This window comes from Babylonia areolata, chromosome 20 (genome assembly GCF_041734735.1).
Source record: "Babylonia areolata isolate BAREFJ2019XMU chromosome 20, ASM4173473v1, whole genome shotgun sequence".
NCBI lineage: Eukaryota > Metazoa > Mollusca > Gastropoda > Neogastropoda > Buccinidae > Babylonia > Babylonia areolata.
This window is the reverse complement of record NC_134895.1, coordinates 28379121-28405684: the sequence shown is the minus strand read 5'-3', so window position 1 is coordinate 28405684 and position 26564 is coordinate 28379121. Positions and strand designations below refer to the sequence as shown.

The 26564-nt window shown below is 46.1% G+C and overlaps 1 protein-coding gene across 8 annotated transcripts in view; it reads right to left on the bottom strand.

The window, feature by feature from the left end:
• LOC143295370 (coiled-coil and C2 domain-containing protein 1-like) overlaps positions 1-26564 on the bottom strand; it is a 286204-nt gene that overhangs the window by 9388 nt on the left and 250252 nt on the right. For 7 of the 8 annotated variants that reach the window (XM_076607032.1, XM_076607028.1, XM_076607031.1 and 4 more), the window contains 2 exons: positions 19530-19587; positions 11613-11742 (listed from right to left, as the gene is read on the bottom strand). In XM_076607032.1, the coding sequence (XP_076463147.1) occupies positions 11613-11742; positions 19530-19587 (188 nt within the window). Of the gene's footprint in view, positions 1-11612; positions 11743-19529; positions 19588-26564 lie in introns of those variants that run through there. The other variant, XR_013057010.1, reaches the window with a different exon arrangement.

Genomic DNA, 26564 nt, shown 5'->3' with positions numbered 1-26564 from the left:
TTTTGTTTACATATTACATCAATGTTACATACACACACCAAATGTGACTAAAAAACTAAACACACACACAATGCATATATTTTAACACACATATGTGCATAGCAGTTACCCTCAACACACACGCACAAACATATATAAACAGACATGCATGTGCAACCCCCCCCTCCCCCCCCCCGCACCCCCCAAATACACATACATATGTATGGTGGTGGTGTGTGTCCATCGAGATCGATGATGACCATTGTTGTCATCCAGCTGGGGGATGGGGGGAGGGTGGTGGTCGTGGGGGGAGGATGCTCATTAATCTATCTGTGAGTGCGCAGATGGCTGAATAGTCCAATCTGCGCACAAAATGTTCGCTGACAGTTGGGGCAGACAAAGACAGGCATATCATTGTCAGGGAGCTTGTTTGCCCGTGACTTTCTGGCCTGCCTCTTCTGAACAGCTGCAGCAGTCCTGTTGGCCTCGCACAACTTGACACCTTTGTGCACAGCAGCGCGCCATTTGTCACGGTCCACTGCAGATTCCTCCCAGGAGTCAGGGTTGATATCAAACGCTTTCAGAGAGACTTTCAGAGTATCTCTGAAGCGCTTCTTCTGACCTCCGTGTGATCTCTTCCCTTGTTGCAGCTTGCCATAGAAGAGCCTTTTGGGCAGCCGATGGTCTGGCATGCGCGCCACATGTCCAGCCCAGCGAAGCTGGGACTGCATCAAGATGGTGAAGATGCTGGGAAGGGTGGCTTTTGCAAGCACCTCCGTGTCCGGGGTCCTGTCTTGCCACTTGATATTCAGTAGCTTCCTTAGGCATGTTGTGTGGAAGTGGTTCAGCTTCTTGGCATATTGTTGGTACACTGTCCAAGTTTCGCAGGTGTACAGTAGTGTGGGGAGAACTACTGCTCTGTAGAACTACTGCTCTGTAGACCTTCAGTTTGGTCTCCAGACATTTGCATAGAGTCTACCAAAAGTTGCGCTTGCTCTTGCAATCCTGACGTTCACTTCATCGTCGATGGTCGCATTTCGTGACAGTGTGCTGCCAAGGTATGTGAACTGCTCCACCGCACTGAGTCTCTGACCATTGACTATGATGTTGGGCTCAACGTAGGGTTTCCCTGGGGCTGGCTGATGGAGAACTTCAGTTTTCCTCGTGCTGATGGTAAGGCCGAAGTTCCTGCTGGCAGTGGCAAACTTGTCGACGCTGAGTTGCATGTCAGCTTCAGATCCAGCGTTAAGGGCACAATCATCAGCAAACAAAAAGTCTCTGATGATGTCTGTCATGACCTTCGTTTTTGCTTGAAGCCTTCTGAGGTTAAACAGCTTGCCATCTGTTCGGTACTTTAGGCCGATTCCAACATTGCCATCTCTGAAGGCATCAGTAAGCATTGCAGAGAACATGAGGCTGAACAGTGTTGGAGCCAGGACGCAGCCTTGCTTGACACCATTTGTGACAGGAAAAGGAGCAGATGTTTCGCCACTGTCCAGGACTCGAGCCTGCATGCCTTCATGGAATTGGCTGACCAAGGAAATAAATTTCCGAGGGCATCCGTACTTGGCCATGATCTTCCACAGTCCCTCTCTACTCACGGTGTCGAAGGCTTTAGTGAGGTTGACATAGGTGGAGAACAGATCAACATTTTGCTCCTGACATTTCTCTTGCAGCTGCCTTGCAGCAAACACCATGTCGGTGGTTCCGCACTCTTTCCGGAATCCACATTGGCTCTCAGGCAAATGACCTTGGTCAAGGTGTGCTGTGAGGTGGTTTAGTAGGATCCTGGCAAATATCTTGCCTACGATGGAGAGCAAGAAAATGCCCCGATGGTTATCACAGGCTTGCCGGTTCCCCTTTCGCTTGTACAAGTGAATGACAGATGCATCTTTGAAATCCTGGGGGATCGTCTCTTCTTTCCACATGAGTGAGTACAGCTGATGGAACTTCTCAGTCAGCACAGTGCCTCCATCCTTGTAGACCTCTGCTGGTATGGAGTCTGAGCCAGGTGCTTTGGCACTGGATAGCAGACGGATTGCTTTCTGGGTCTCAAGAAGTGTTGGCGGATCGTCCAGTGCTTCGTTGATGGGGACTTGTGGGAGACGGTCTATGGCTTCATCATTTATGGAGGAAGGGCGATTTAAGACACTGTTGAAATGCTCAGCCCAGCGTTTGAGAATTTTCTCCTTCTCGGTGATCAAGGTATTCCCATCTGCACTGAGGAGGGGGGATGATCCTGAGGATGTGGGGCCGTAGACTTCTTTTAAGGCATCATAGAACCTCTTCATATCGTGCCTGTCAGCATATCCCTGGATCTCATCAGCTTTGTCACTCAGCCACTTATCCTGCATCTGACGTAACTTTTGCTGAACAGTCCTGCGGATGGCATTGTACGCATCCTTTTTTGATGTGGATTTTGGGTTGCTCAGGTAGGCTTGATGCAGATGGCGTTTCTCATCCAGAAGCTGCTTGATTTCATCACAGTTTTCATCAAACCAGTCTTTGTGCTTTCTGGTCATGGGTCCCAGGGTCTCTGAAGCTGTACTATAGATCAACTCACGCAGGGTCCTCCAGTCAGACTCCACATTCTGGTTGTTCAGAGAGGTGGATTCCAGACGATCTTCCAGCAGCTCCACAAAGGTCTGTTTGATGGTGATGTTTTTCAGCTTAGCGATGTTGAGCCGTTTTGGAGCCTTCTGGCCTTGGGGGCGTCTCTTGGGCTGGATTCGAATATTCAGCTTCGAGACTACAAGGCGATGGTCTGTCCAACACTCGGCACTGCACATGGTCTTTGTCACACGTACATCTTGCCTATCCCTTTTCCTGACGATGACGTAATCGATGAGATGCCAATGCTTTGAGCGAGGGTGCATCCATGACGTCCTGTTACGGGTAGGGAGGCAGAAAACTGTGTTGGTTATCAGCAGTTTGTGCTCTGCACAGGTCTGAAGCAAAAGCAATCCATTTGGGTTGCAGTGCCATGCTTTCCAATCACTCCATCCAAGGAGATGTAGTCAGAGCCAACTCTAGCACTGAAGTCCCCAAGAATGATGAGCTTGTCTGCTTTAGGGATAGCAGCAATGACAGAGTGAAGGTCCTCGTAGAACTTCGCCTTCACTTCATCCGGGTTAGTCATGGTTGGGGCGTAGGCACTGACAATGGTGAGGTGCTTCTGGCCAGATGCCAGTGGGAGTTTCATGGTCATAAGCCTATCGTTGACTCCCTTTGGGATTCCAGCTAGCTTGCTAACAAGTGCTGTTTTAACTGCAAAACCAACGCCAGCCTCACGTCGCTCTTCGCTTCCTCGTCCACTCCAGAAGAAGGTGTAACCAGATCCCCGTTCACAGAGCTCGCCTTCACCTGCAAGCCGAGTCTCACTCAAGGCTACGATGTCGATGTTGTATCTGGCGAGTTCGGATGCAACAAGTGCCGTTCTCCTTTGGGGTCTGTCCACGTTATCTCTGTCCAGGAGAGTCCTTATATTCCAAGCACCAATGGTGAGAGGAACGATCCTTGTTTTTTTCTTTTCTTTCTCTTTGTTTCGACCGCTGATGTAGGGTCCCCGCCAGCCGCGGTATGCTGGCCAGGGTGATATGGAACAGGTAATTTTTAGGGCAACTTTTCTAGCCCCTTCCTCATGCCAGGGAGGTGAGCAGTGCATTCCTAAAGAGGGCTGCTCAGACGGCTGCCAAGCTCCATCGCTGCTCCTGTCGATGAAGAACGACCCTATGGCCTGAGCCGCCTGCGTGCAGGTCTGTGGCTGCGACTGCCAGTGTACCCACACCTGTCGTTTCGTCGCCTGCCTGTCACCACAGGACTTCGGGGTGATGAAATGATGAAGGATGAAAGGTCAGTAAGGATGACTGATGACTTGCGCGATGAGTTTGTTTAAAGTGAAGAGGAGTTGCGCAACATCGACCTCACTCTCTTGTCCGGGTCCACCAATTTCCAGTGGCAAGACTAAGTCGAGACGACTGGAGGATGAGCACGGATGCAGTGGATGACCAAGATATCCTTTCGGTGTCTCATCTTGCTCTCTGCACTCCACAGTGCGTTGCTGTAACCGCCTTCCTCTCCGTTGAACCGATAGGTTTCTTCCGCAGATTTTGCCGGATCCAGACTTCGCATGCATGGGTAGACACACCCCGGGGACCAACTGCATGTGGCATGCACACAGCATGGTGGAGCTAGATGGCCGTCGGTGGCTCTCCTGAGCTGACGCCCTTTTATGGATCTCGTTTTTAATTCCATAAGGGTGTCTAGCCACCCGCCTCACCAGTCCCGGAAGGGAGCGGTGGGAGTGCCGGTTTAGTCGCCGGAAATCCGACCCTGAACAGGTTGTACTGGATTTCAGGTTACCAGTAGCAGATCTAACTGCCTGACCTGACAGCATACATATGTATACACACATAGACAAGCACAACTCATGCAAAGGAAGTGGACCTGCCACAGCTGAACTTATTGCTGAGGGAAGAGGTGAGTTCTGAGACCAGATTTGAAAGATGCAAGGGAATCAGAATGACAGAGGTTATCAGGGAGTTTGTTCCACGTTTTTGGTGATTGAAAAGAAAATGATCTGTGTCCGTAAGTCTTACTTCTGATGTGAGGTATCCTGAGAAGACGAGTATCAGAGGAAGAACAGAGCTGGCGAGACAAGAGTACAGATATGGAGAAGTTTTGAAAGATATTTGGGGCCAGATCCATTGACTGCAGAAAAGGTTTGAGAAGATAGCTTATAGTCTATTCCTCTGAGTATTTCTTCTTCTGTGTGATATGGAGTGTTAATGATTCTCAACACCCGATGTGGGATACCCTTCACTCTCAAAACAGCAGCACGGGAAAATTTTGCCAATGTCTGCTTCTGGACTATTTGTAGATCAGTGGTTTCAATGCCAGGCTTCATAAGAAGTCTTATCGCAGAGCTCAACATAGTTCTGGTCTTGCTCTGATATACCAAATATTAAATTCTGTCATGTGAGTTTGGTTGCTGAAGCTCTATTATTTAAGATATTGAAGAAAAAAGCAAATGCTGATCACAATAGTCAAATCGGAAGAGGCATTCTGAATGATAAAGAGAAGCAGTAGAATGATTCAAATATGGGGAAAAATCAAAACCTTTAAAAACCAAGTTTACATAAATTATTTTAGTAGGTATGTGAATGATAGTTTTCATAATTTCAGATAATATCATCTTTTCTGCTGTAAAGCAATTTTCTTTCTGACAATGAAAGACAGCCAAGAACTCCATCAAAATAGCAAATTTTTCAGTGAGCAGTTCAATTGGTCTTGGTCTTTTAACTTTGTGATAACACAGCATACTTTTGTTTTCTCATTTTTGTTTTACTTTACACACAAATTACATATATACACATATACAGAGAGAGAGAGAGAGAGAGAGAGAGAGACAGAGAGAGAGAGAGAGTTACAACACACACACATGCGCTGTTTGAAACTAGATAATTTTACATTTTGTTTGTGTGTGTGTGTGTGTGTGTGTGTGTGTGTGTGTGTGCTACCTGCTGAATTGGGGGCAGATGTTATAGAGCATTGTTTTTATTTTTTAGTACCAGACCTTCATTGTAATGTTATTGTACAGCATCTATGTCTTTCCTCTGGGTCCAGATAGGCCGGGACGAGAAAGTGAGGCAACCTGCACAACTCTCCCTCACTTTAATCCAAATCAAGGGCAAGTCATGACTTCAATTTACATCACGCAACACCTCTAGTTCTGTGGTTATGGAGTGGTGAAGCAGCAGGTGTGGATACACCGGAAGCTGTAGTCACAAACATGCACACAGGCGGCCCAGGGCATAGGGTCGTTCTCTACCGGGCCGAAGCAGCAGTGGAGTTCAGCAGCCCCCTGAGTGTCTGAGCATTGGTATCGGCGCTCACCTACATTGAGGAAGGGGCTAGAAAAGGTGCCTCAAACACAGCCTGCTTCACTTCTCCCTGGCCAGCTTGCCGCGGCTGGTGGGGATCCCTCATAGCAGTCGACAAACAAAAATGAAGAAGAAAGCGATGGTGCTCAACCTTGCCACCTGGAATGTGAGAACTCTGCTGGATAACATCAGGGCAGACAGGCCAGACAGAAGAGCTGCACTGGTTGCCAAAGAGCTAGCTCGCTACAATGTGGACATTGCAGCTCTCAGCAAAATGCACCTAGTAGGCAAGGGCCAGCTTACCAAATGTGGTGGTGGATACATGTTCTTCTGGAGTGGTCGCAGATGAACGATGAGAAGCAGGTGTGGGACTTGCCATCAAATCTCACCTTGCCTGTAAACTCACCAAGCTTCCAGAGGGTATCAACGACCACCTGATGACACTTCAGCTCCCACTTTCAAACAAGAAGAATGCAACGCTGATTAGTGCTTATGCTCCCACTATGACCAACCCAGATGACATTAAAGTTAAGTTCTATGAGGAACTGAACAATCTCATTTCTGCAGTCCCACAGTCAGAGAAGCTCATTGTTGTCGGGGACTTCAATGCCAGAGAAGGGACAGACTACCAAACCTGGGAAGGGATCTTTGGAAGACATGGTACCGGCAAGTGCAACAGCAACAGCCTTCTGCTCCTCAAGATGTGTGCCACACATGACCTTGTCATCACCAACACCCTGTTTCACCTACCCACTCATAAGATGATGTCAGGGATGCACCATCGCTCGAGGCACTGGCATCTCATATATGAAAGAAAGTGCTTCTTAAGGCTGTATATGGACCCCAGTTCTCTGGCTCCTCACCCCTCATCAATGCAGATGGGACGCAGCTGCTGACAGAGAAGAAGCAGATTCTGAAGCGGTGGGCTGAGCACTTCAGCAACGTCCTCAACTATTTTGCCAACATCAACAAGACCATTGCCCACCTGCCCCAGGTAGAGAACAACGAGGACCTTGACACCCTCCCCACAGAAGAGAAAGTCAGGACAGCAGTGAAGCAACTCTCCCGTGGCAAAGCGCCAGGATCTGATGCAATCCCTGCTGAGGTATACAATGCAGGAGGCCCTGCCATGATGCAAAAGCTGACTGAACTCTTCCAGTTTGTGTGGAACGAGGGACAGATCCTGCAACAGCTGAAAGATGCCAGCACAGTCCACATCTACAAGAGGAAAGGCAACCAGCAGTCTTGTGACAACCAGCAAGGCATCTCACTCTTATCCACTGCAGGGAAAATTCTGGCCTGTGTCCTGCTTAACCACTTTCTCCAACATCTTGAGCAATGTCTCCTCCCAGAAAGCCAGTGTGGCTTCCGTGCTGAACGTGAGACTGCAGACATGATTTTTGCTGCATGCCAACTCCAGGAAAAATGCCAGGAGCAACACAGTGACCTCTTCATGACCTTTGTCGATATGACCAAGACTTTCAATACAGTCAGCAGAGAAGGCTTGTGGAAGATAATGGAGAAGTTTGGCTGCCCCAGCAAGTTCATCACAATCGTCCAGCAGTTCCACGACGGCATGATGGTAAAAGTTCTGGATGACGCAGACGAGTCAGATGCCTTCCCAGTGACAAACAGCATCAAAACAGGGTGTGTTCTTGCCCCAACTTTGTTCAGTATGGTATTCTCTTCCAAGCTGACAGATGCCTTCCATGACGGCAAAGAAGGAATCCATGTCAGGTACTGGACAGACGGGGAACTGTTCAACCTCAAGCTCCGACAGGCTGTTACAAAGGTGAAAGAGACTGTCATCAGAGACTTCTTGTTTGCTGATGACTGCGCACTCAACGCCAGCACAGTGTAGAAGATGCAGTGTGAAACAGACTGTTTCTCACAAGCCTGCGACAACTCTGGTCTGACCACCAGCACCAAAAAGACCAAGTTATGTGCCAGCCTGCCCCACGAAAGTCATACCAGGAGCAGCGCATCACAGTGAAGGGGCAGAACCTTCAGGCAGTTAACAACTTCACCTACTTGGGCAGCATGCTCTCTCACGCAGTGAACATAGACTTTGAGGTCAACAACAGGATCGCCAAAGCCAGCGCTGCCTTTGGGAGACTCCGTGAGAATGTCTGGGAGCGGAGAGGATTCAGTGCTACCACTAAGCTGAAGGTCTACTGTGCAGTGGTCCTTACCACCCTCTTTGATGCCAGACCTGGACTGTCTACAGCAGACACGCCAAACAGCTCAATTGCTCCCACCTGAGCAGTCTCCACAGAGTCTTCCACATCAGGAGGCAGAACAAAGTCCCCAACGTGGAAGTCCTGGAACGAGGCCTTTGCAGCATCTACATCCTCCTGCAGAAAGCCCAAGCAACATGGGCTGGACATGTAGTCAGAATGCCAGACAGTTGACTGTCTAAGCAGCTGCTGTACGGAGAACTGTGTCAGGGCAAACATTCAGCTGGAGGGCAGAAGAAACGCTATAAAGACTGCCTCAAAGTATCCTTCAAAGACCTGGGTGTCAACATGAACACATGGCAGACGCTTGCTCTGGACTGTCCAGCTTGGCACAGGAAGATCACACAGAAGCCTGTGCAGCTGAAGCCAGGCATATCAGTGAGGCGCAAAGAAAGCATGCTGTGCACAAGGCCCAAGCAGCATCCACTGCCACGACAACACCCACTCATTTGTGTCCCGCAAGTGGGCGAGCCTTCACGGCATGGACTGACCTTATCAGTCACCTTCAGATCCACAACCATCAATCTTCCATCTGATATTTGAAGCCATGGTCATCTTCAAATCCAAAGGACGAACATCATTGTACAGCAGGTGGCTTGAAGAAAAGGTGGACACAATATCTTTAACATATAGAATTAAAGAAACAAGTATAAGATTTTGTGCACTTTTGTGCTTCTGAATTTCAAATGTTTTGCGGATGTATATAGTTACTTAATGAGGAGGACAAAAAAAAAAAAAAAAAAAAAACCGAAACAAAATAACACAACCAGGGGTACCTTTTGATGCTGTGTTGTAAGACTGTTGTTTCCTTTCAACCTTTTCATATTTCAGCACTGATACAGACCATGCATAAGATCAGTTGGATGTCTGTACTTTAGAACTGGATCAGCTGTACTGATTAATAGTTAATAAAGAAGTGCAAACAAGAAAACAGTTAAATAAAGTGATGCATATTAATGGTGCAAATTATCCCCAACTGTCTTGAATCAAGCATATTTTTATGTAATCATGTTAAAAGCTGTCATTTACCAAGATCTATCATTAACTCACTCGCTGCCATTGTCCGCATATGCGGATTTCGTCGGACAAAGCATTGGATTTTGAAAAGTCGCGCTGTTGGAGTGACGTGTCGGATACAAAACTCAAAAGCAGAACTGATTCTTAAGTTATCTCTGGCCAACTTTTCATTCACACACACAGTGTGTGTGTGCAGTGACATGCTCATTAGCTGACGACAACGAAGCATACCCTCGGTCAGCTCTGCAAGTTGTTTGACAAGATGGCGTCGCGTCGAAGTGTTCGACACGGTAGGAGAGGTCAAATGCAACACAGCGTTGAAGCCACTTTGGAAATGATCCAAACTGAAGGCTCCGATGTTGAAGGAGATAATGTTGGTTTGTCGGACAGTGATTTTGAACCATATCCCGATGAACTAGAAATAGATTCGGCCACTGAAGAGGGTGTTTACAGTGGAGATGAAAGCCAGTTCTAACCATGTGCCAGCTGACCGACACTGACAACGAAATCACTGAGGAAACCGACGACTTTGCTGGTATTTTTACCAGTGATTGGACTGAAAATGGTGAGTGCGTATGTATTATATATATATATGTGTGTGTGTGTGTGTGTGTGTGAAAGAAAACAATGTCACATGCTCAGGTGTACAACTCTGTGTGTGTGTGTGTGTGTGTGTGTGTGTGTGTGTGATTGCATGCATATGTTCACTTATTTTCTGTTTTACTGTTCATTTGTAGAACAAGGTGCTGTAGAAATGACAGTAATAGTACTAATACTGATGATACTGTCATTATTGTTTGTAATATTGTAAAAAAAAAAAAAAAAAAAAATCTAAAGTGGTTTTCTTTGACTACATGTAAAACAACTTACCACATTATGCTTCCATTCACATAAATATTTAGAATAAACAAGGGAATAAGCAAACAAATAATTTAAACAACAATAAGAAGAAAGAGTCAGACCTGCATGATCATTTGTGTGTGTGTATGGTTGCAGGGCATGTTGCTGTGCTGAAGTGGCAGGACAAAAAACCAGTTCATGTGCTGACAACAGTCATGCTGCCAACTACCATGGTCAGTGTGACAACATGACACCGTCCTGAAAGACAGAAGCCAGCAGTACAAGACTACATCACCAACATGGCTGGAGTGGATATGAGTGATCAGCTACTGCAAGTGCAAGGTCTGTGAAGACCTGTTCAAGCGCCACAACACACCAAAACACCAAACTGCCAACTGGTGTCCAAAATGTGGAGTTCCACTGTGTGTGAAGCTGTGCCCAGGACTCAACATCACCTGCCATGAGCTTTTTCACTCCAGACAAGACTATTGTCAGTGATAATACATCAGGTTTTTGTGTGCAGTGAACTCCCTTTTTTATGTAGAGACAATATTTTCTTTTGTGTGCGTGATTTTCAACTTTCTCCACCATCTGTTCATACTTCATTGCATGTACTAGGTCTTCAGTTCCTCAAACAGTGTTAGGATGTGATGTGGAACATTTGTAAGCTGTTCAAGGACACTTGGTATACCTTTCTGATGGGTGCAAAAATGCTTCAAAATACACAAAAAGTGAATACCGTGATCAACAACAAGATGGTGAGTAAATAATTTCATTTTTTGCATAAATATGGAACAACATTCACTAAATACACATACTAAATTTCAATTCTCTGGGTGTTTATTTGTTTTTTTGAGAATTTTTTTCCCATCCTATACAAACCCTGGGTTTTCAGGGATTCGCAAGGGCAAAAACTCTTGGCATGGAGTGAGTTAATATTTGCTGTCTTGTAAGTCTGCAGTCTTTCCTGAACCTGTAAATATCTTAAATATTTATACAGATGCAATAATTTTTTAGTTACAGTCATTTTAGTAATGCTACCATCAAAACTGCAGGACTGGACATGCAGAAAATAAACATTTCCCTCAGATTTTATGGCACTGGCATTCAGCCAGTAACATTAAAAGCAAACTGAAAAAAAAGAGGTATTCTGTGTACAATATAGATCATATATGTAGAGTTTTGACTATGGGAATCTATTAGTTGCAATTCTACATGGGTTCCAAAATTCCATTTTTTTAGATTCTCTAAAATCGCCAATTTCTTTTATTAATCAAAACTCAAAATCTCAAACATTATCTAAGATACTGCTTTGAAATTTGGTGTGACTTCTTACTTTTATTGCACTCTTTCAGATATACAAATATGAGGCATTTGCTGTTAATTTGAAAATTTGACTGGACCTACCCAATTTATGTAATGAAATTGTTAAGGTTTACCACACACACACACACAAATACATACAAATACGCAGACAAACAAAACAGGATTGTTACACAAACTCGCTTTCTTTACACATGTGAAACAAAAAAAAACAAAAACAAAAACAGAAAGCTAGCGTGGACACATTTGACAGGAAAGCTCCACCATACTAACTGCATGCCCCACAGGAAACAAGAAAACCAGAACAACTTTTGTTTTCTGATCAGATGCACACCTTTCCAGGCTTCCATGCCTCCTTCACGCAGCCGTTTTTGCTGCAGCTCCAGTTTCTCTTCCAGGAGAGCACTTTTGTGTCGCAGAGTCTGCATCTGTATGGCACTGAGCCCATCTTTCAGGTAAGAGATCTGCACACACCAATAAGATGACAGTAAATACTCAACCAAAATGTTCTTTGAAACAATGTTAAAAATCAAAGAAATAAACACACAAAAGTATTTTTCCCTTTCATACAAAATACTACTCTGCTTCAACTATCTTAAATGTCCACACTGGCACTGGGATGCTCCTAGCTTTTACAGGAAATTTTCTGTCTAAAATTACGTTTAAATAACATACTAACTGTGACCCAACTTGTGCAGACTCCGGGAGGGGTCTGACATTCCTGTCCTGTGCAAACTGCTATCCGCCTACGCGGAGAAAACGAAAGCAACTACGGCCGATAACCTCCCAGAAGTAGGTAACCTCCCCTTTGTCCCGCTGGCTAGCGCCCTCTTTTGATGGCAATATGCCATCACCGGCGCAGCGAGCAGGGAGAACAGGAAGCGGGGAGGACGGGAGGGTCTTAAATTTGGGTCACGGTAAGTATGTTATTTAAACGTAATTTTAGATAGAAAATTTCCTTTTAATTACACATACTTAACCGTGACCCAACTAGTGTAGAATAGCGCGACAAGGTGGAGGGCTCGCCTGTTCTACTGTCTGTGTGTTGTGATGGCCTGCTGTACAACTACCACAGAAGCGATGCCTCTTGAGCCATCATCCCGCAAGCGTGCAACGTCTCTCGGGTAGAAGTTGATGAAGGTGGCAGGGTTTTTCCAGTATGCAGCATCCATGATGCCTTGCAGCCGTGTTGAGTGCGCTAAGGCAAGAGAAGAGGACCATGCTCTGACTTCATGTGCTCTGGCTGAGGAGGCATCAAGTCTCAATCCTTCTGTTCTATCGCCAGTGTGCTGCAATGGCCTGTTGTGTGACCACTGCAGAGGCAACGCCTCTTGAGTCATCATCCCTAAAGCGATAGATGTCCCTCAAGTAGAATTCATTGAAGGTAGAGTGTACTGTGTCACCTAAGAAGACTGAGGTCCGCAGCTGTATTGTGGGAGAGGTCTGTGGACCACAGCTGTGCTAATAAATGTAGCGCAAAGAAAATCGGGTCAGTGTGTTGAATCCACACTGTACTGAGAGCCCTTCGAATCAAAGGAAGGGACGGAAACACTACCCTATAGGGTTGTCTCACTTGAGCGCGGTTAAGCGTCAATGCAAGGAGGTGCACATGTGGTTTGATCTGGTGATTCCACATCGGTTGTGGGCCGATAGTGGAAGTGATATATGTGTTTAGAGGAAACTGTGGCACGAGACAGAGGTAGGCCACCATGTTGGGCTTGCCTTAGGCATGACAGCCAGATCTGTAGAGCTCCTCCATGAGAGCTGACAGGTGATAGGCGCTCCCCCCCCCCCCCTCCACCCCACCCCCACTTTTCTGTCGTTGCCAAAAAAGACAGCACTGGCATGTTGCCTATGCATAGAAGGGCAGACATTTGGCAACAAGAGACTTGAGGTGTCTCTGGGACAGGGCTGTGTAATTGCCCAGGTAGGTACCATCATGAAGGGGCATACGCAAGGCTTGGTGGCTTCTCTACCTGAATGTGGCATGTTGGAGCAACCTGCAGAAAGTTGTCAGCAGTCAATGGCTGGGTTGGATCAGGCTGTGGGAGTGCACTTCATGTGCCCGCAGGTCAATGAGTCTCATTCTGAGGTGGAATTCCTAATGGAAGAGGGTTTCCATGGGGAAAATTTTTGCTGAAGGTTCTTTAGTGAGAAAGGGGACCGGATCCATGATAGGCCTCTGGCTGTGTGTGGTGTGCACTAAGTCTGGGATGGAGCTGGGCAGGGGCTGGGAGGAAAGTGGCTCTAGATGTGTTGTACTGGCCATTTACATCAAATCACTGATCTAACATGCGTTTACAGTATGGCCAACAGTAAAGTGAGAGCTGTATTATCAGCGGTTTCTGAATTGCAAAGGGAAATCATTTGCAGCTTAGTCTTGACTTCTGTCTCTCAGACTAGAAGTCAAATTGCACTGGGACTTAGTGGTGTAGCCTTGACTTTGTCTCCCAGACCAGGGGGCTTACTAGCCTTTGGGATCTGTCCCTGTGGTGAGTCCTAAGGCCCTCTTGATCGAGGGACTGGGGATGCAACTTGGGCAAAACACTCTCTACTATAAATTGTATAATAAAATTCCAGCCCGAATAATCGGGCCAGCAGTTGCCTCCTCTGCTGATCTGATGGTCAATGTCGTACACGACTGATTATCATATACTGGTCCTAGGAGGACACCAGTCAGCATGGGTAAATCAGGAAACAGCTGCTGTGTGCTTGAGGGATGAAGGTGTCCACCATGCAGGTTATGTTGAAATGTAAGGAAGCCGGAAGGAGTTGACAGGGTCTTGTGGTGCAACCATGTGTCTGAAAGACATGGTGCTTGCTTCCGAAGTGACAACAAAGTCATCCTCTGACAGGCCCTTGACTGAAGGCTGGGGCTCCATGGTGGGATAGCCTGCCTAGGCTAGAAACCCCTGGAAGTGTCTCATTGGAAAGACAGTGCTTGAGAAGGAATGACCATCTGTAACCACAGCAGTGGTTGTGTGTTGAGGCTGAAAGGATCGGGCAGGGAAGACCAAGTGCAGAAAGTGCTTTCGAACGCCAGTTCTTTGAGACGTCGATGCTGGATCTCTGTTCAAGCAAGGTGATGGGGCGAACTAATGTGCTTGAATGCGGCATCTGCCATGTCGGTATGAGTGGGCAGAAAGGTACACCCCTGTGGGTAATGAACAGTTCGTTGTGCTTTGTGAGACGCATCCGTCCTCATCAATATGCCATTCTCCCAAGTGTAGAGGAAAACAATTATTACCCAGGCCTTCTGCTACTAGTGAGGAGTGGAACAGATGGACTTAGGGTGATTGTCTCCTGCCCAGTGGGCAGTTTTTGGGCCCGCTAAAACTTGGAAGGAATGAAGGGCATGTGTGTCCAGAGTGGCACCTCTAAGTTGGACTGCCTCATCCCTCCTTGTACCAGGTTAGGGCATCTCTAGCCCTGTGAGTAAAATGAAATTATGGTGCTTAGAGCCTCACCGACCACTAAGGCCATCTCAAGGCTATCGCCGTGTCAATAACTACTACAAGGATAAAAAAAAACAACCAATTAAAATGAGTCAACACTTCAAACTTTCCACTCCAAAGTTAAAAAAAAATTCCATAGTTTAAAACCTTCAAATCTGGTTAAAAAGGTTCACTTCTTTTAAGAAGTCCATTAGCGCCCACGGAGGGACATCACGAAACAAAGTCTTCAAAGAAACCGCCGTGTAATGTCTGCGTCTAACGTCATGCAGATCCCAACAGTCAAGGAGCACGTGTTTCACGGTGAGAGGCTCGTCACAGGGAATGCATCGAGGGGCCTCCTCCCCCTTCAACAAGAAAGAATGAGTAAAAAAAGTGTGCCCCGCATGCAGTCTGCACAGCACAGACTCCTCCTTTCTGTTCTTCACCCCCGAAGGGAGGGTCTCTTTTAGATCCGGACGGATCTGGAAGAGCTTGTTGTCCGTCTGGGTGTTCCACTCCTCTTGCCAAAGATCCTTAACGTAAGTGTTGACCTTCCGCTTCATGTCTGTATAGGGTACCAAGGATCTGGACAATTCTTTCTTTACAGCGTTCCTGGCCAGCAGGTCCGCCCTTTCGTTACCACGAATGCCAACATGTCCGGGAACCCAGGCCAACACAACCTCGTATCCTTTCTTCGTTGCGAGAGTAAAAGTTTCATAAAATTCCAGCAGTTTGGGATGAGTGATATTCCTGCAGGTGATCGCCTCCAGGGCTGACAAGGAGTCGGAAAAGATCATGAATCTCTTCTGTTTCGAAGAGAGAACCATTTTTAACCCCAGAACCAGTGCGGTCAGTTCCGCGGTGTACACCAAGCTGTCAGACAGGATGTGTTCCGTTGAGGGCCGGTCAGGATAGGCGGGACAGAACGCAGATGCGGCGACTCCGTCCTCTGACTTGGAACCGTCAGTGAAGATGCTTTGAAAAGTGGGGAATTTGTGGCACAGTTCCGAAAAGTAGGTTCTGTAGGCCAGAGAACTGGTGGTGTCCTTACGGTACGAGGCCAGATCGAATCGGACCTCAGGTGTTGTAAAGGTCCACGGAGGGCTGTCAGGGAACTTAGAGAAATCCGAGATGCCACCGACATCCAGATTGGCCTTTTCTAAGTGCGGCTGAATGCGGAGTCCGAGAGGAGGTATGCAGTTTGGGTTGTCTGTAAATTTCTTATCGAAAGGGTTGTTGAATACAGCGTCGTAAGCAGGGTTTGTAGGTTCTGAGAACAATTTCAGATAATAGTTCAGGGTCAGCTTCAGTCTGCGGTTGGAAAGAGGCGGTTCCCCCGCCTCTGCGTACAGGCTGTGCACAGGGGTGGTGCGGAAAGCACCTAAGCTGAGACGGAGCCCTTGGTGGTGTACAGGGTCCAACAGTTTCAGATAGGACGGTCTGGCCGAGCCGTATACCACACTTCCATAATCCAGTTTGGACCGGACCAGGGATCTGTAGAGGTGCAAGAGAGTTCTCTTATCAGCACCCCAGTTCGTGTGTGCCACAACTCGGATGATGTTCAGGGCTTTTTGGCAAGATATTTTCAGCTGTTTAATGTGGCTGAGGAAGTTCAGCTTCTGATCGAAGACGACCCCTAGAAATCTGGCTTCCTTGACCGCCAGGATGGTGGATGTTCCCAGACGGATTTCAGGGTCCGGATAGAACTGGCGAAAATTATGAAAATGGATGCATTCAGTTTTGGAGGACGAAAACGTGAAGCCATTCTCCTCTGCCCAACACTGGATTTTGTTGACGCAGAGCTGAAGCCGTCGCTGGATGCTGGCGTACGTGCTGCCGGTTGCATATAAGGCAAAATCATCTACGAACAGCGAGCTGTCCGATCCCTTCTGAACGGATTGAACGATGTCATTAATTTTGATGCTGAAAAGAGCCGGCGACAGGATGCTCCCTTGCGGGACACCCAGCTCCTGCTCGTGAATGTCGGACAGGGTGGTGCCGACTCTCACCTGGAATTGTCTGTCTTGTAAAAAATTGTGGATGAACTGAGGCAGGTGTCCTCGGAAGCCGAGCTTGTGCAAGTCGGAAAGAATACCAAATTTCCACGTGGTATCGTAAGCTTTCTCCAAGTCGAAAAATATGGCCACCACATGTTTTTTGTTTACAAATGCATTTCTGACAGTGGTTTCCAGACGGACCAGATGGTCAACGGTAGAGCGATGCTTGCGGAAACCGCACTGTTCTTTCGCCAGAAGGCCGTCGGTCTCTAGTTTCCACATCAGTCTACCGTTGACCATCTTCTCCATCAGTTTGCAGACGCAGCTGGTCAGTGCAATTGGGCGGTAGTTGGAGGGGTTCGAGGGGTCTTTTCCCGGTTTCGGCAGCGGGATTATGAGGGCTTTCCGCCAGGAGGGTGGAAAAAAGCCTGTGACCCAGATGTGGTTATAAACTTTAAGCAGGGTGTCCAGACAGGTTTGGGGAAGGTGCTTTAGGAGTTTATAATGGACCTCGTCCATTCCTGGACAGGAATCCGTACAGGTCTGAAGGGCAGATTTAAGTTCGTTCATTGTGAAAGGGAGGTTGTAATTCTCTGTGTTGTCGGAAAAGAAGTTACATGGTGTTTTTTCCGACAGGTTTTTGGTTTTAAGAAAGCGAGCAGATTTGTTAGCAGATCTCGAGTTCTGTTCTATTGTGGAGGCAAGCAAATTGGCAACTGCTTTCTTCTCTGTGACCAGAGCGTCTGAGAGTTTAAGATGGTGAAAGGTCGGGCATACGTTTTTGCCCTTAATTCTTTTTAAAACCCTCCACACTTTCTTCTTGGGTGTGTTGGAGGTTAAGGAAGAGCAGAAATCTCTCAATGACTTCCTCTGGCTCTTTTTAAAAACATACCTGGCTTTCGCCCTCAGCTGTTGATGGGTTCGAACGCTATCAGTCTCCGGTCTCCGAAAGACGCGTCGCTGCGCTCTCTTCCGAGACTTGCGGGCCTCCCGACATTCCGTGTTGAACCAGGGCGTTCTAGGGACCTGAGGCTTGGAGGTAGACGATGGGACTGCTGCTTTGGCGCAATCTAAAACGATCCGAGTCAGAGCGTCAGCAGGGTCCTTGCTTTTCAATACTGTTTCTTCCTGCAGCTCCGCTCTTATCTTGGTGGTAAAAAAACTCCAGTCTGCTTTGTCGTAATACAGGCGGTCAGGCAGAGAGTCACCTTCTCCATCTGTGGGGCGGAGGACGACAGGAAAGTGGTCACTCCCGTGCAGATCGTCGTGCACTTTCCACTCGTAGTCCAGGACCAACGATGGATCGCAGACCGACAGATCTAAACACGAGAGCTTTCCAGAGGACAGATGCAGGTAAGTGGGAGACTTGTCGTTAAGACAGCACAAGTCCATGTCTGAAAGAAGGTTTTCCAAGAGAAGACCTCGGGCTGATGTCATCTCACTTCCCCAGAGCGGGGAGTGTCCATTGAAGTCGCCCAACAGTAAAAATGGACGTGGGAGCTGGTCGACCAGGTTCATGAGGTCCTGCCTCAGAACGCGGACGGAAGGAGGAAGGGTAGAGAGAGCAGCCCTGTGAGTGATTGTTGTAGGCAAATGAGTTGGGTTATTTTTAGTTGCATTAACCCCTAAGCTGCCTATATGATGAGATAACTCATCAGTGCGAATGTGTACACTTCACTGCACAATGATGAAATAACTCGTCACTGAAATATTCTGATTTTCCCCTGGTTTGTACTGAGTTCACTGACAAAAACACTGGTAGCTTTAACTTGGGGAATCTTTTTAGATTCTATTGATAGCTAGGAACCCCATTTATGTGATGAGGTTGTCCTCTATTTGAGTGATTTAGTTGAGTTACTGGCTGTGTTTTGGCTCACCTTGTCGCACAGTCAGCAACATGGCATCACACGACTTCAAGGTGTGTGATCATGGTGAACCAAAAACTACCAAAGTTGTTTTCTTTAGCTGATGTTCAGAAAGAACTGCAGTGTCAACTCAAAGAAGAAGACAGTGATGAATGTTTATCGGATGATTCAATAGAAAACAAAGGCAGCAATGAAGAGACTGGCAAGATGAACAGTGAGTGACACCAGCTGTAAAGAGCAGATGACCACATGACTGATAGTGATGCGACCAAAATAGCAGCAGTGCACACACTAAGCCAATGCAGGGTGAGGGGACTGAGGGGAACTGGACAAAGTGTACCAGGTCAAAGAGGGGGAAGAGGAGGGGGGTGGAGGCTGAGGGGGTGTGGCCTTACTGTATTTGAGGGGATCAATGGAGGGCCAACAAATAATATTCAGTCTGTTACTGCTGACCCTAGTGGTGACAGAGGACTGAAAAAAGACAACACAATTCATTTATTCACATTAAATCATAACTTTCCCTACTACCTCTCTCTCTCCTTCTCAGACCAACATCCACATCAGTGTGAGAACTGAAAATGAAGATTTCATATTCTTGATCAGGACTCTCACCACAACAGCACAAGTCAAACACTTTCTTCTATCATACCCACAACCCCTTCCTGGTAAACTGTCAAGTCACATGTGTGCATTATCCTTGTAATGTGCATTTTCATCAACACCACAAACTGTTATTATCAAACTGATACAACAAACAAAACAAAAGCAAAAACAAACAAAAATGACAGCACACCTGTATCTTTTCCCCCTAGAATTTAAGTTGTTCTTTTTTTATTCATGTGAATGTATGTGCATGTGTGAGGTAGTGTGCACCAATATGTATGTTTAGCTATCTCTTAAATGAACAGTGAGTTAGTCAGCATAAAGGTGCATGCAACAGAACCACTGACAATACCTGCTTATCCAGCTGCTGCTTTTCATAGCGCAGCACTTCCATGCATGTGGTCCCCTCACTGAAACAGAAAACAGTAATAGGAGGAGATACATCATACAACACAACATGACCACCACATTGACAAAATGAAGCACAAAATTATCAAAGGAAAAAAGCCCTTGGTGCTGCTGAAGTTGGGGCTGAGGCTAGGTTGTGCAGTGCTGGGAGGTCCCAGGCTGCCCCTTCACTGGCTGTGGCCCATGACATCATTAGGACATGTGCACCAAATAGAAAGCAATCTCCCTGTTTGTCTTGGCCCTGCAGCTCAAATGGCCCGAAGGACGGATAGATGCTGAGGCATGAAATAACTCACAGCCGCCCACTCTACCTGCAGAATATAGGAATGACAAAGGTTGGCATCCTGTCTGACCAGCACCGAGTTGAAATCCAGGTTTGAAGCTGCAGTGATACAAGAGTGCTTGCACCCAGGGTGGTTGAAAGAGAGATGCCCACCTGCACAAAGGGATGTGAGGAAGAGGATTTGACTTGAGGGGTCGGGGTAAAACTATCGCCTCAGTGTACAGTTGAGAGTGCGACTAAATCAATTTGAAAGGAAAAGTCATGCATTGCCCAAGTGGTGTAATCAGATGAGACATAACCCATATCCATACACTCCATCTGACTGTGTAGACTTGGGGAGGGAGTTTGGGGGGTATCATGACCCTGCTTCCCCTCCTCCAAATAGGCTGGCTGGCCCTATGTGTAGAGCGACAACACCCCGCTTTTGGAAGTTGTTCAGGAACTTACCCAGGGGAAAGCACCTGGGGCTGCAAACGACTCCTTACCCACAGGGAGGATGGAATGGGCACCCCTAACTGTGCAGGTGGGCTTACTGAGCCACTCCTGCGCCATCTCTGGAACTTTCAGATGCCTAGTGTTTTCTGGAGGTGGCGTACAACATTGTCTGAGGATTGCTAAGGGAAGAATGTGGCTTGAGGGGCAGATTCTGCATGAGTGACCCTATGGGGTAGGGTCAGCTCAAGCTCAGCCAGATCCAAGTTAGGTCCAGACTGGTCTCTCGGAAAGTGTGGACTTAATCTGTCACCCTGGGAGGGGGTGATGAGTGTGTGTCAGTATTATCATAGTCATCAGAGTTCTTACCTACTTCAGTCCCTTCAGTCCCTGTGGAGCAAAGGCCATCAATGATGTTTCTCCACCGAATGACTCTGGGCTGTCCTTTCTGCATCCTTCAAGCTGGATCCCAGCCTCTTTAACTCTGCTTCAGTGCCCTGCCTCCAGCTGTTCTTGGGCTGTCCTCTCTTCCTTCCCTAATATCATCATCTTAGATGAACAGACTATAAATAAATATAATCTCTTCCTTCTACCCCGGAGGTTCCAGGTCAGGGCCTGGCATGTAGTGCTGGATGGTGATTTCCTCAAGGTATGGCCAATCCATCCCCACTTCCGTATCAGGATCTGTTTCTCTACTGGTTCCTGTCCCCCTCTTAAATCAGAGGGCTTTGTGCCTCTGGTGCCGGCATCAAGGCCATGCCTTCTGTGTGGGCAGCATCCTCTTCTGTTTGAGTAGAGCACCATTTCCCCAGATGTTAGTCTCACCTGGCCTGCCTGTAGCCATCTTGTCTCACTCAATCCCAGGAGAGAGATGTTGTAATTTCTCATCTCCTGTGCTACCTGGATGGTTCTCCCTGTTTCATACATCATCCTGCTGTTCCACCTAGCAATTTTAATGATCTTTCTGGCAGTTAGGAGAGTCAGCCTTGCAGCTTCCTTCCAGCTGTCACTGCACTGTGTCATAAGCCTTCCGTATGGAGGCCCTTCCTCTCCCAGGCCATGTTGGTTTGGAAGTGACGTTGATGGTTCTGTAACTCTTTTTTTTTTTTTTTTCTAAATAGGGGTGTTGGCCTTATGCAAACCCATCTTACCTCTGGGTGAGGTGGTCCAAATTTGTCTGGCCTCTACCCTTTGACTCTTTCAGCTTGGGTAGCCCTACCAGGAGCTTACACTCCCGCTGGCATAGCTCTCACTTGGACCACAGGTCCAGCCACACTAAAGAGGGAGGGTGCCAAACCTCTTCAGTTAGTGCTTCACTGGAGGAAATAGGGACCTATACATGATGTGAAGGCAAGTACACCCATTCATCTCCCTGTAGGACTGAGGGCTGAGGGGGAGGAGGGGGGGACAATAATATCCAGAAATTATCATTCAGAGCAGGACTGGCTGTTGCTCCTTGCGGATAATTAAAGTAGACATATTAAGCTTTCTGTTGTGGCTATTGGGTCCCCTCAACTTGAAAATAGAACTGTGAAAAATCCTGAAATGAAGCTGACATATATCTATCTATCTATCTATCTATATATATATGACATGGGGCAAACAGCAATGAATTTTTCATGACATATATATATATATATATATATATATATGTCATGGGACACTGAAGAGGTTTAAAAAAAATAAATAAAAAATCACATTTGTGACTACAGGTTTTGAATTCCCTAATCTTCTTCTTCTTCTTCTTCTTTGCGTTCGACAGCTACGCAGTCAGGGTCGAAGTCTGAGGGATGCCACAAACTCGGACGTCCGGTGAAGATCGGCTGCCGTCCCCCAGAGCTTGGTGTTGAGGTCAGCACCCCCAGGCCAGGACTGCTGCCGCATCTTCTCATACAGGGGGCAGTCTTGGAGAATATGGGATGGGGTCTGGTCAGCCTGGCCGCAATCACATAGGGATGTGGCTGCCACTCCAATCCTCTTCAGGTGTGCTCGGAGGCCGCAGTGTCCTGTGCGAAGGCGGTAGATGGTAGTCTGGTGTCTTCTCTCCAGTGTCCTGATGGGATCTTGGTGTGCCTGGTAGCCTCCGTTCAGGGTGACCCAGCCTCTTCGGAATGAATTCCCTAATCAATATCAGTTTTAGTGCTCAGGAACATTTTCCAATTTCCGATGTATCTTCATCTTTTACAATAGTTTTTTTTTTGAGATTATGTCTCTTAATCTGCACAATAACAAACTGTTTTTCCTAATCACGTCCAATGTGTTACCTGGGAGACTGACAACAACTTTCACAATTATGCATTATCTTAGGTAGTACGTATGCAAATTAAGCTGAAACCTACCTGACAAAAAATGCGAAAGATTCAGATTTAAAATCTTGTAAAAAAAGACAACTTTGTGAAAGACTGAAACACTGCAAATGTGTACTATTTTCCCCAGATTTTGCCCCCAGTGTTTTTTGTTTTTTTGTTTTGTTTGTTTTTGTTTGTTTTGTTTGTTTCGGTTTTTTTTTGCTGCCCCATCATCTGCACCGTTTCAGTGGCATTACCGTAAAGTTCGGTCTATAAGCCGCGACTTTATACCCCAGCTTCAACCTCTGCGGCTTATACAATGATGCGGCTTATTTGCGGATTTTAATGATCCCAGGAGTGTCACGTTCTCGTCTATTCTTAGCTGCCCTTCAACTCACCAAAATCATGATTTCTGTCCATGAATTTTTGGATGAGTTTCAGGATAGTATGCTGACTGTTCACGTTTTATAAATCAAATCTGCACACATTAAAGCCTTCAGATCAGCATTCAGTTCTACTGTGCTCAAGGGTACACCCTCATCATGCCAAAAACGTGACGTTATGCCTATGATGCACCCTTCAAATTGAAGGCGATCGACCTAGGGCCTAGCAGATGACAGTGCAAGTGACGAACCAGCAGCGACCTCCACCTTCATGTTCATGAAGTGAAAGCGAGACTGAAGTCAGTGACAAGATGGCGGAGGAAGCTGTGCTGGTTCTCTTTAACTCGGACACTGAAGACGAAGATTTTAGTGGATTCAGTGAGCAGGATGATGTTGAATAAATGTGATCATTCCTAAATTATGATCTTATTTTCGTTGTGTTTATTTATTATTTTTTTGTGGCACTAGCAGTATTTTCGCTTGCTTTTCTTTGTGTTGTTCCCGCTTGTGTTTATTTCATAACCTACAGTATCGACAGCTTTTCTGTAGTATCAGTATGTGTTCCGGTACCGGAAATAAGTGTGGCTTATAAACCGGTGCGGCTTATGTATGTATAAAGTTCAATTTTTTCCAAAATTTAGTGGGTGCGGCTTATATACCAGTGCGCTCAATAGACCGAACTTTACGGTACTCCCGCGCTGCTCATTTAGATTCCTCCACGCACGGCCACACGCGGATTCGTTCATCACAGTTCCAGCATCGGCAGTCCGCAGGGAACCATTGATTGTCGCCAGGAGGCCACACACCCAAGGAGACCCTGCACTACTGCTGAGTCACTTTGGTGGTGTTCAGTGGTGCCTGTTCTGATCTAACATACTTAGGACACCACCTACTAAGACCCCTACAAATGAAAATAATGGCTTAGTCGCGGAGCCACTCTCCCAGAGTGGAGACCGCCACCACATCCCTCAAACAACAGGCCCCCATGAATCTCCTGACACTGAAGACACTGAAAGAAGTCACCCCAAGCACCGAAGTGGAGGGGTATCGAAACTGAGGTCACCATGAGAGCAGGGCATGAAAGGCCACAGACTTTGAGACTGTTTTGTTTATATTGATGATGATGGAGGGGGAGGATGATGATGATGATGATGATGATGACGATGTTGCTATGAAGGTCCATTTTGGTTTGGGACTGTGTGACAAAGCTGTACTCTATGCATCCTTTCATAATGATATCCTGGTGTTAACCAGGCCCGAGAGATACAGACACTTGCAGTGTTGGTCAGGTAATTAGGGCAACACACCCCAAAACGCATCCTTGAAGCGGATGACACTCGACTGTGTGGTCCCAGTCTCCCCATTTAACTTAAGCCCACAGCACACTCAACTGTGGGTAGGAGCCGGCCATGGGCCGAAAAACCCACCTCTGCTGGGATTCGAACCCGCGTCCTCCCAGCCATCAGTCTGCGACGCTAACCACTTCGCCACAGTAGCTGGTTTTCCCCCAGAGTTTATTAACAGAAAAAGTAACAATACCAGAACACATCTTAACCCTGTCATTACCAGAGGTGCAGAGCTGGCTCACTGTACAAATCAGCTGAGCAGCAGTACACTTTTGTCTAAACCAGCTGTGCAGGAGAGCGAAAACTGTGTCACCACCAACCCACTTTAAACTGCCACAACTTCGCCCCAACTCATTCAATCTTCTTCATTCATAGCTCATTTTAAAGGACAAAGAATGCAAATTATGATAAGCATTCTTATTTGTATGAACGCATTGACTGAAGTTTGAAATCAGTTGATGAAAATGAAAAAGTATGTACTTTTGAGTAGTTTTCACATATTCTTAGTTTTTTGACTCATTTGTGTAAACAACGTGAGTCTATGTTTTAACCCGGTGTGTGTGTGTGTGTGTGTGTGTGTGTGTCCGTGGTAAACTTTAACAGTGCCATTTTCTCTGCAAATACTTTGTCAGTTGACACCAAATTTGGCATACAAATAGGAAAAATTCAGTTCTTTCCAGTCATTTTGTTTAAAACAATATTGCACCTCTGGGATGGGCACAAAAAAATTAAAAAAAAGAAGCCAAATTATATGCAAACTGATTTTACTGTTATATTTATATTTTTTTTTCTCTAAACTTGGCACTTTGATCTGATATTCTGACACAGCATCAAAAGCAGTCATTATTATCATTAACAGGAACTTCTTTTGCTAAGCATGGAAGTTATATTTCTGGTGCATGTCTTTGGTGCAGCTAGTAAAAAAGGGAAAATAATCTGTAATTAATGCTAGGGGGTTTAATTTGCTTTAAACTGATCTTTCTCATCTTAAACATTACATTTTGAAGTTATACTCAATACATAAAAAGCTTGTGTGTTTTACTCTCAGTGTACAGGGCTATCACTATGTTCATTCGCCCAAGTGGTCTTTTTCGGAAAATACTAAAATCAATACTACGAGTGGAGTTTATAGATCTATTGGCTGAGCCCTGAAGGTCATGGGCAAAAATCAATTGCGCACACATATTTATATACATATTCAAAGCGCGTGCTCATATTCCTCGCGAACGCGAAGGGCGCCATTTTGTTCCAATCCAATATTCAATCGACAATACACGATAACGTGATGGAATGTTGGAGAAGGAGACAGTTAAATATTTATTCAGAGAAAAATTTGTGAACGCCTCATCACTTACTGGATTATGCCCCAAACTGCCATAAAAATATCAACAAAATCAGTCGGAATCGCTTTCACAGTTAAAAATAATAAACCATGAGAGTTAATGCCCTTGATGAAACATAAAAATTTCCAGTCCTGACAAAATTAAGTCTTTTTCACTTCATATGACGTTTAGAAGTAAAACAAAATACTCAATTTTCATATCAACTTAAAATTATAAAACTAGATGGTAAAATGGTCATTTACCCCGAGACTGATGCGACGTAAGTCCGTCCACTTCTATTTTTAGATCAGTGAAGTCGGTCATGGAGTTACACACACTGTGTTCGGCAAGTTCAAAATACTACAATAATTCACACACACACTCACATACACACACACACACCATACATTCTCATTCTGTGAACTGCATTACATCATACTGTGTATAATTATATATATATATTTGATATTTATATATATCAAATAAATAAAAGTTGAAAAACAACACCTATTTTGTTAAACAAAAAATAAAATATGAATTTTCGCTGCCACCTGGCAGCTTGGTCACAGACTACACTGATAACAGATGAGTAATGCTATTTGCTATTTCGGCCAGGTCTCCGATGTCGGCAGACCACGATCGTCAGTGCTCCGTACATTTTTACTAAAAAAACTGTGAAAGTAATATACCTAAGACATCAGTTCAATGTTCACCAGCACAGTCTGTGAGTGAGGTATTGTGGTGTGTATTGTGTTTATCTAAATAACATCTTCTGTGTGGAGAACGCAAAAGAAATCTCATAGGAAAGGAGTTTTTTAGTGCTTGAGCCATCATGGCGGCGGCAACGCCGGCCCCGCCAGTAGCCCCAGTTTATGTTGCAGCGCGTGCACTGCCAGACTATGAGTCGCTGCCTACAGTCTACGAT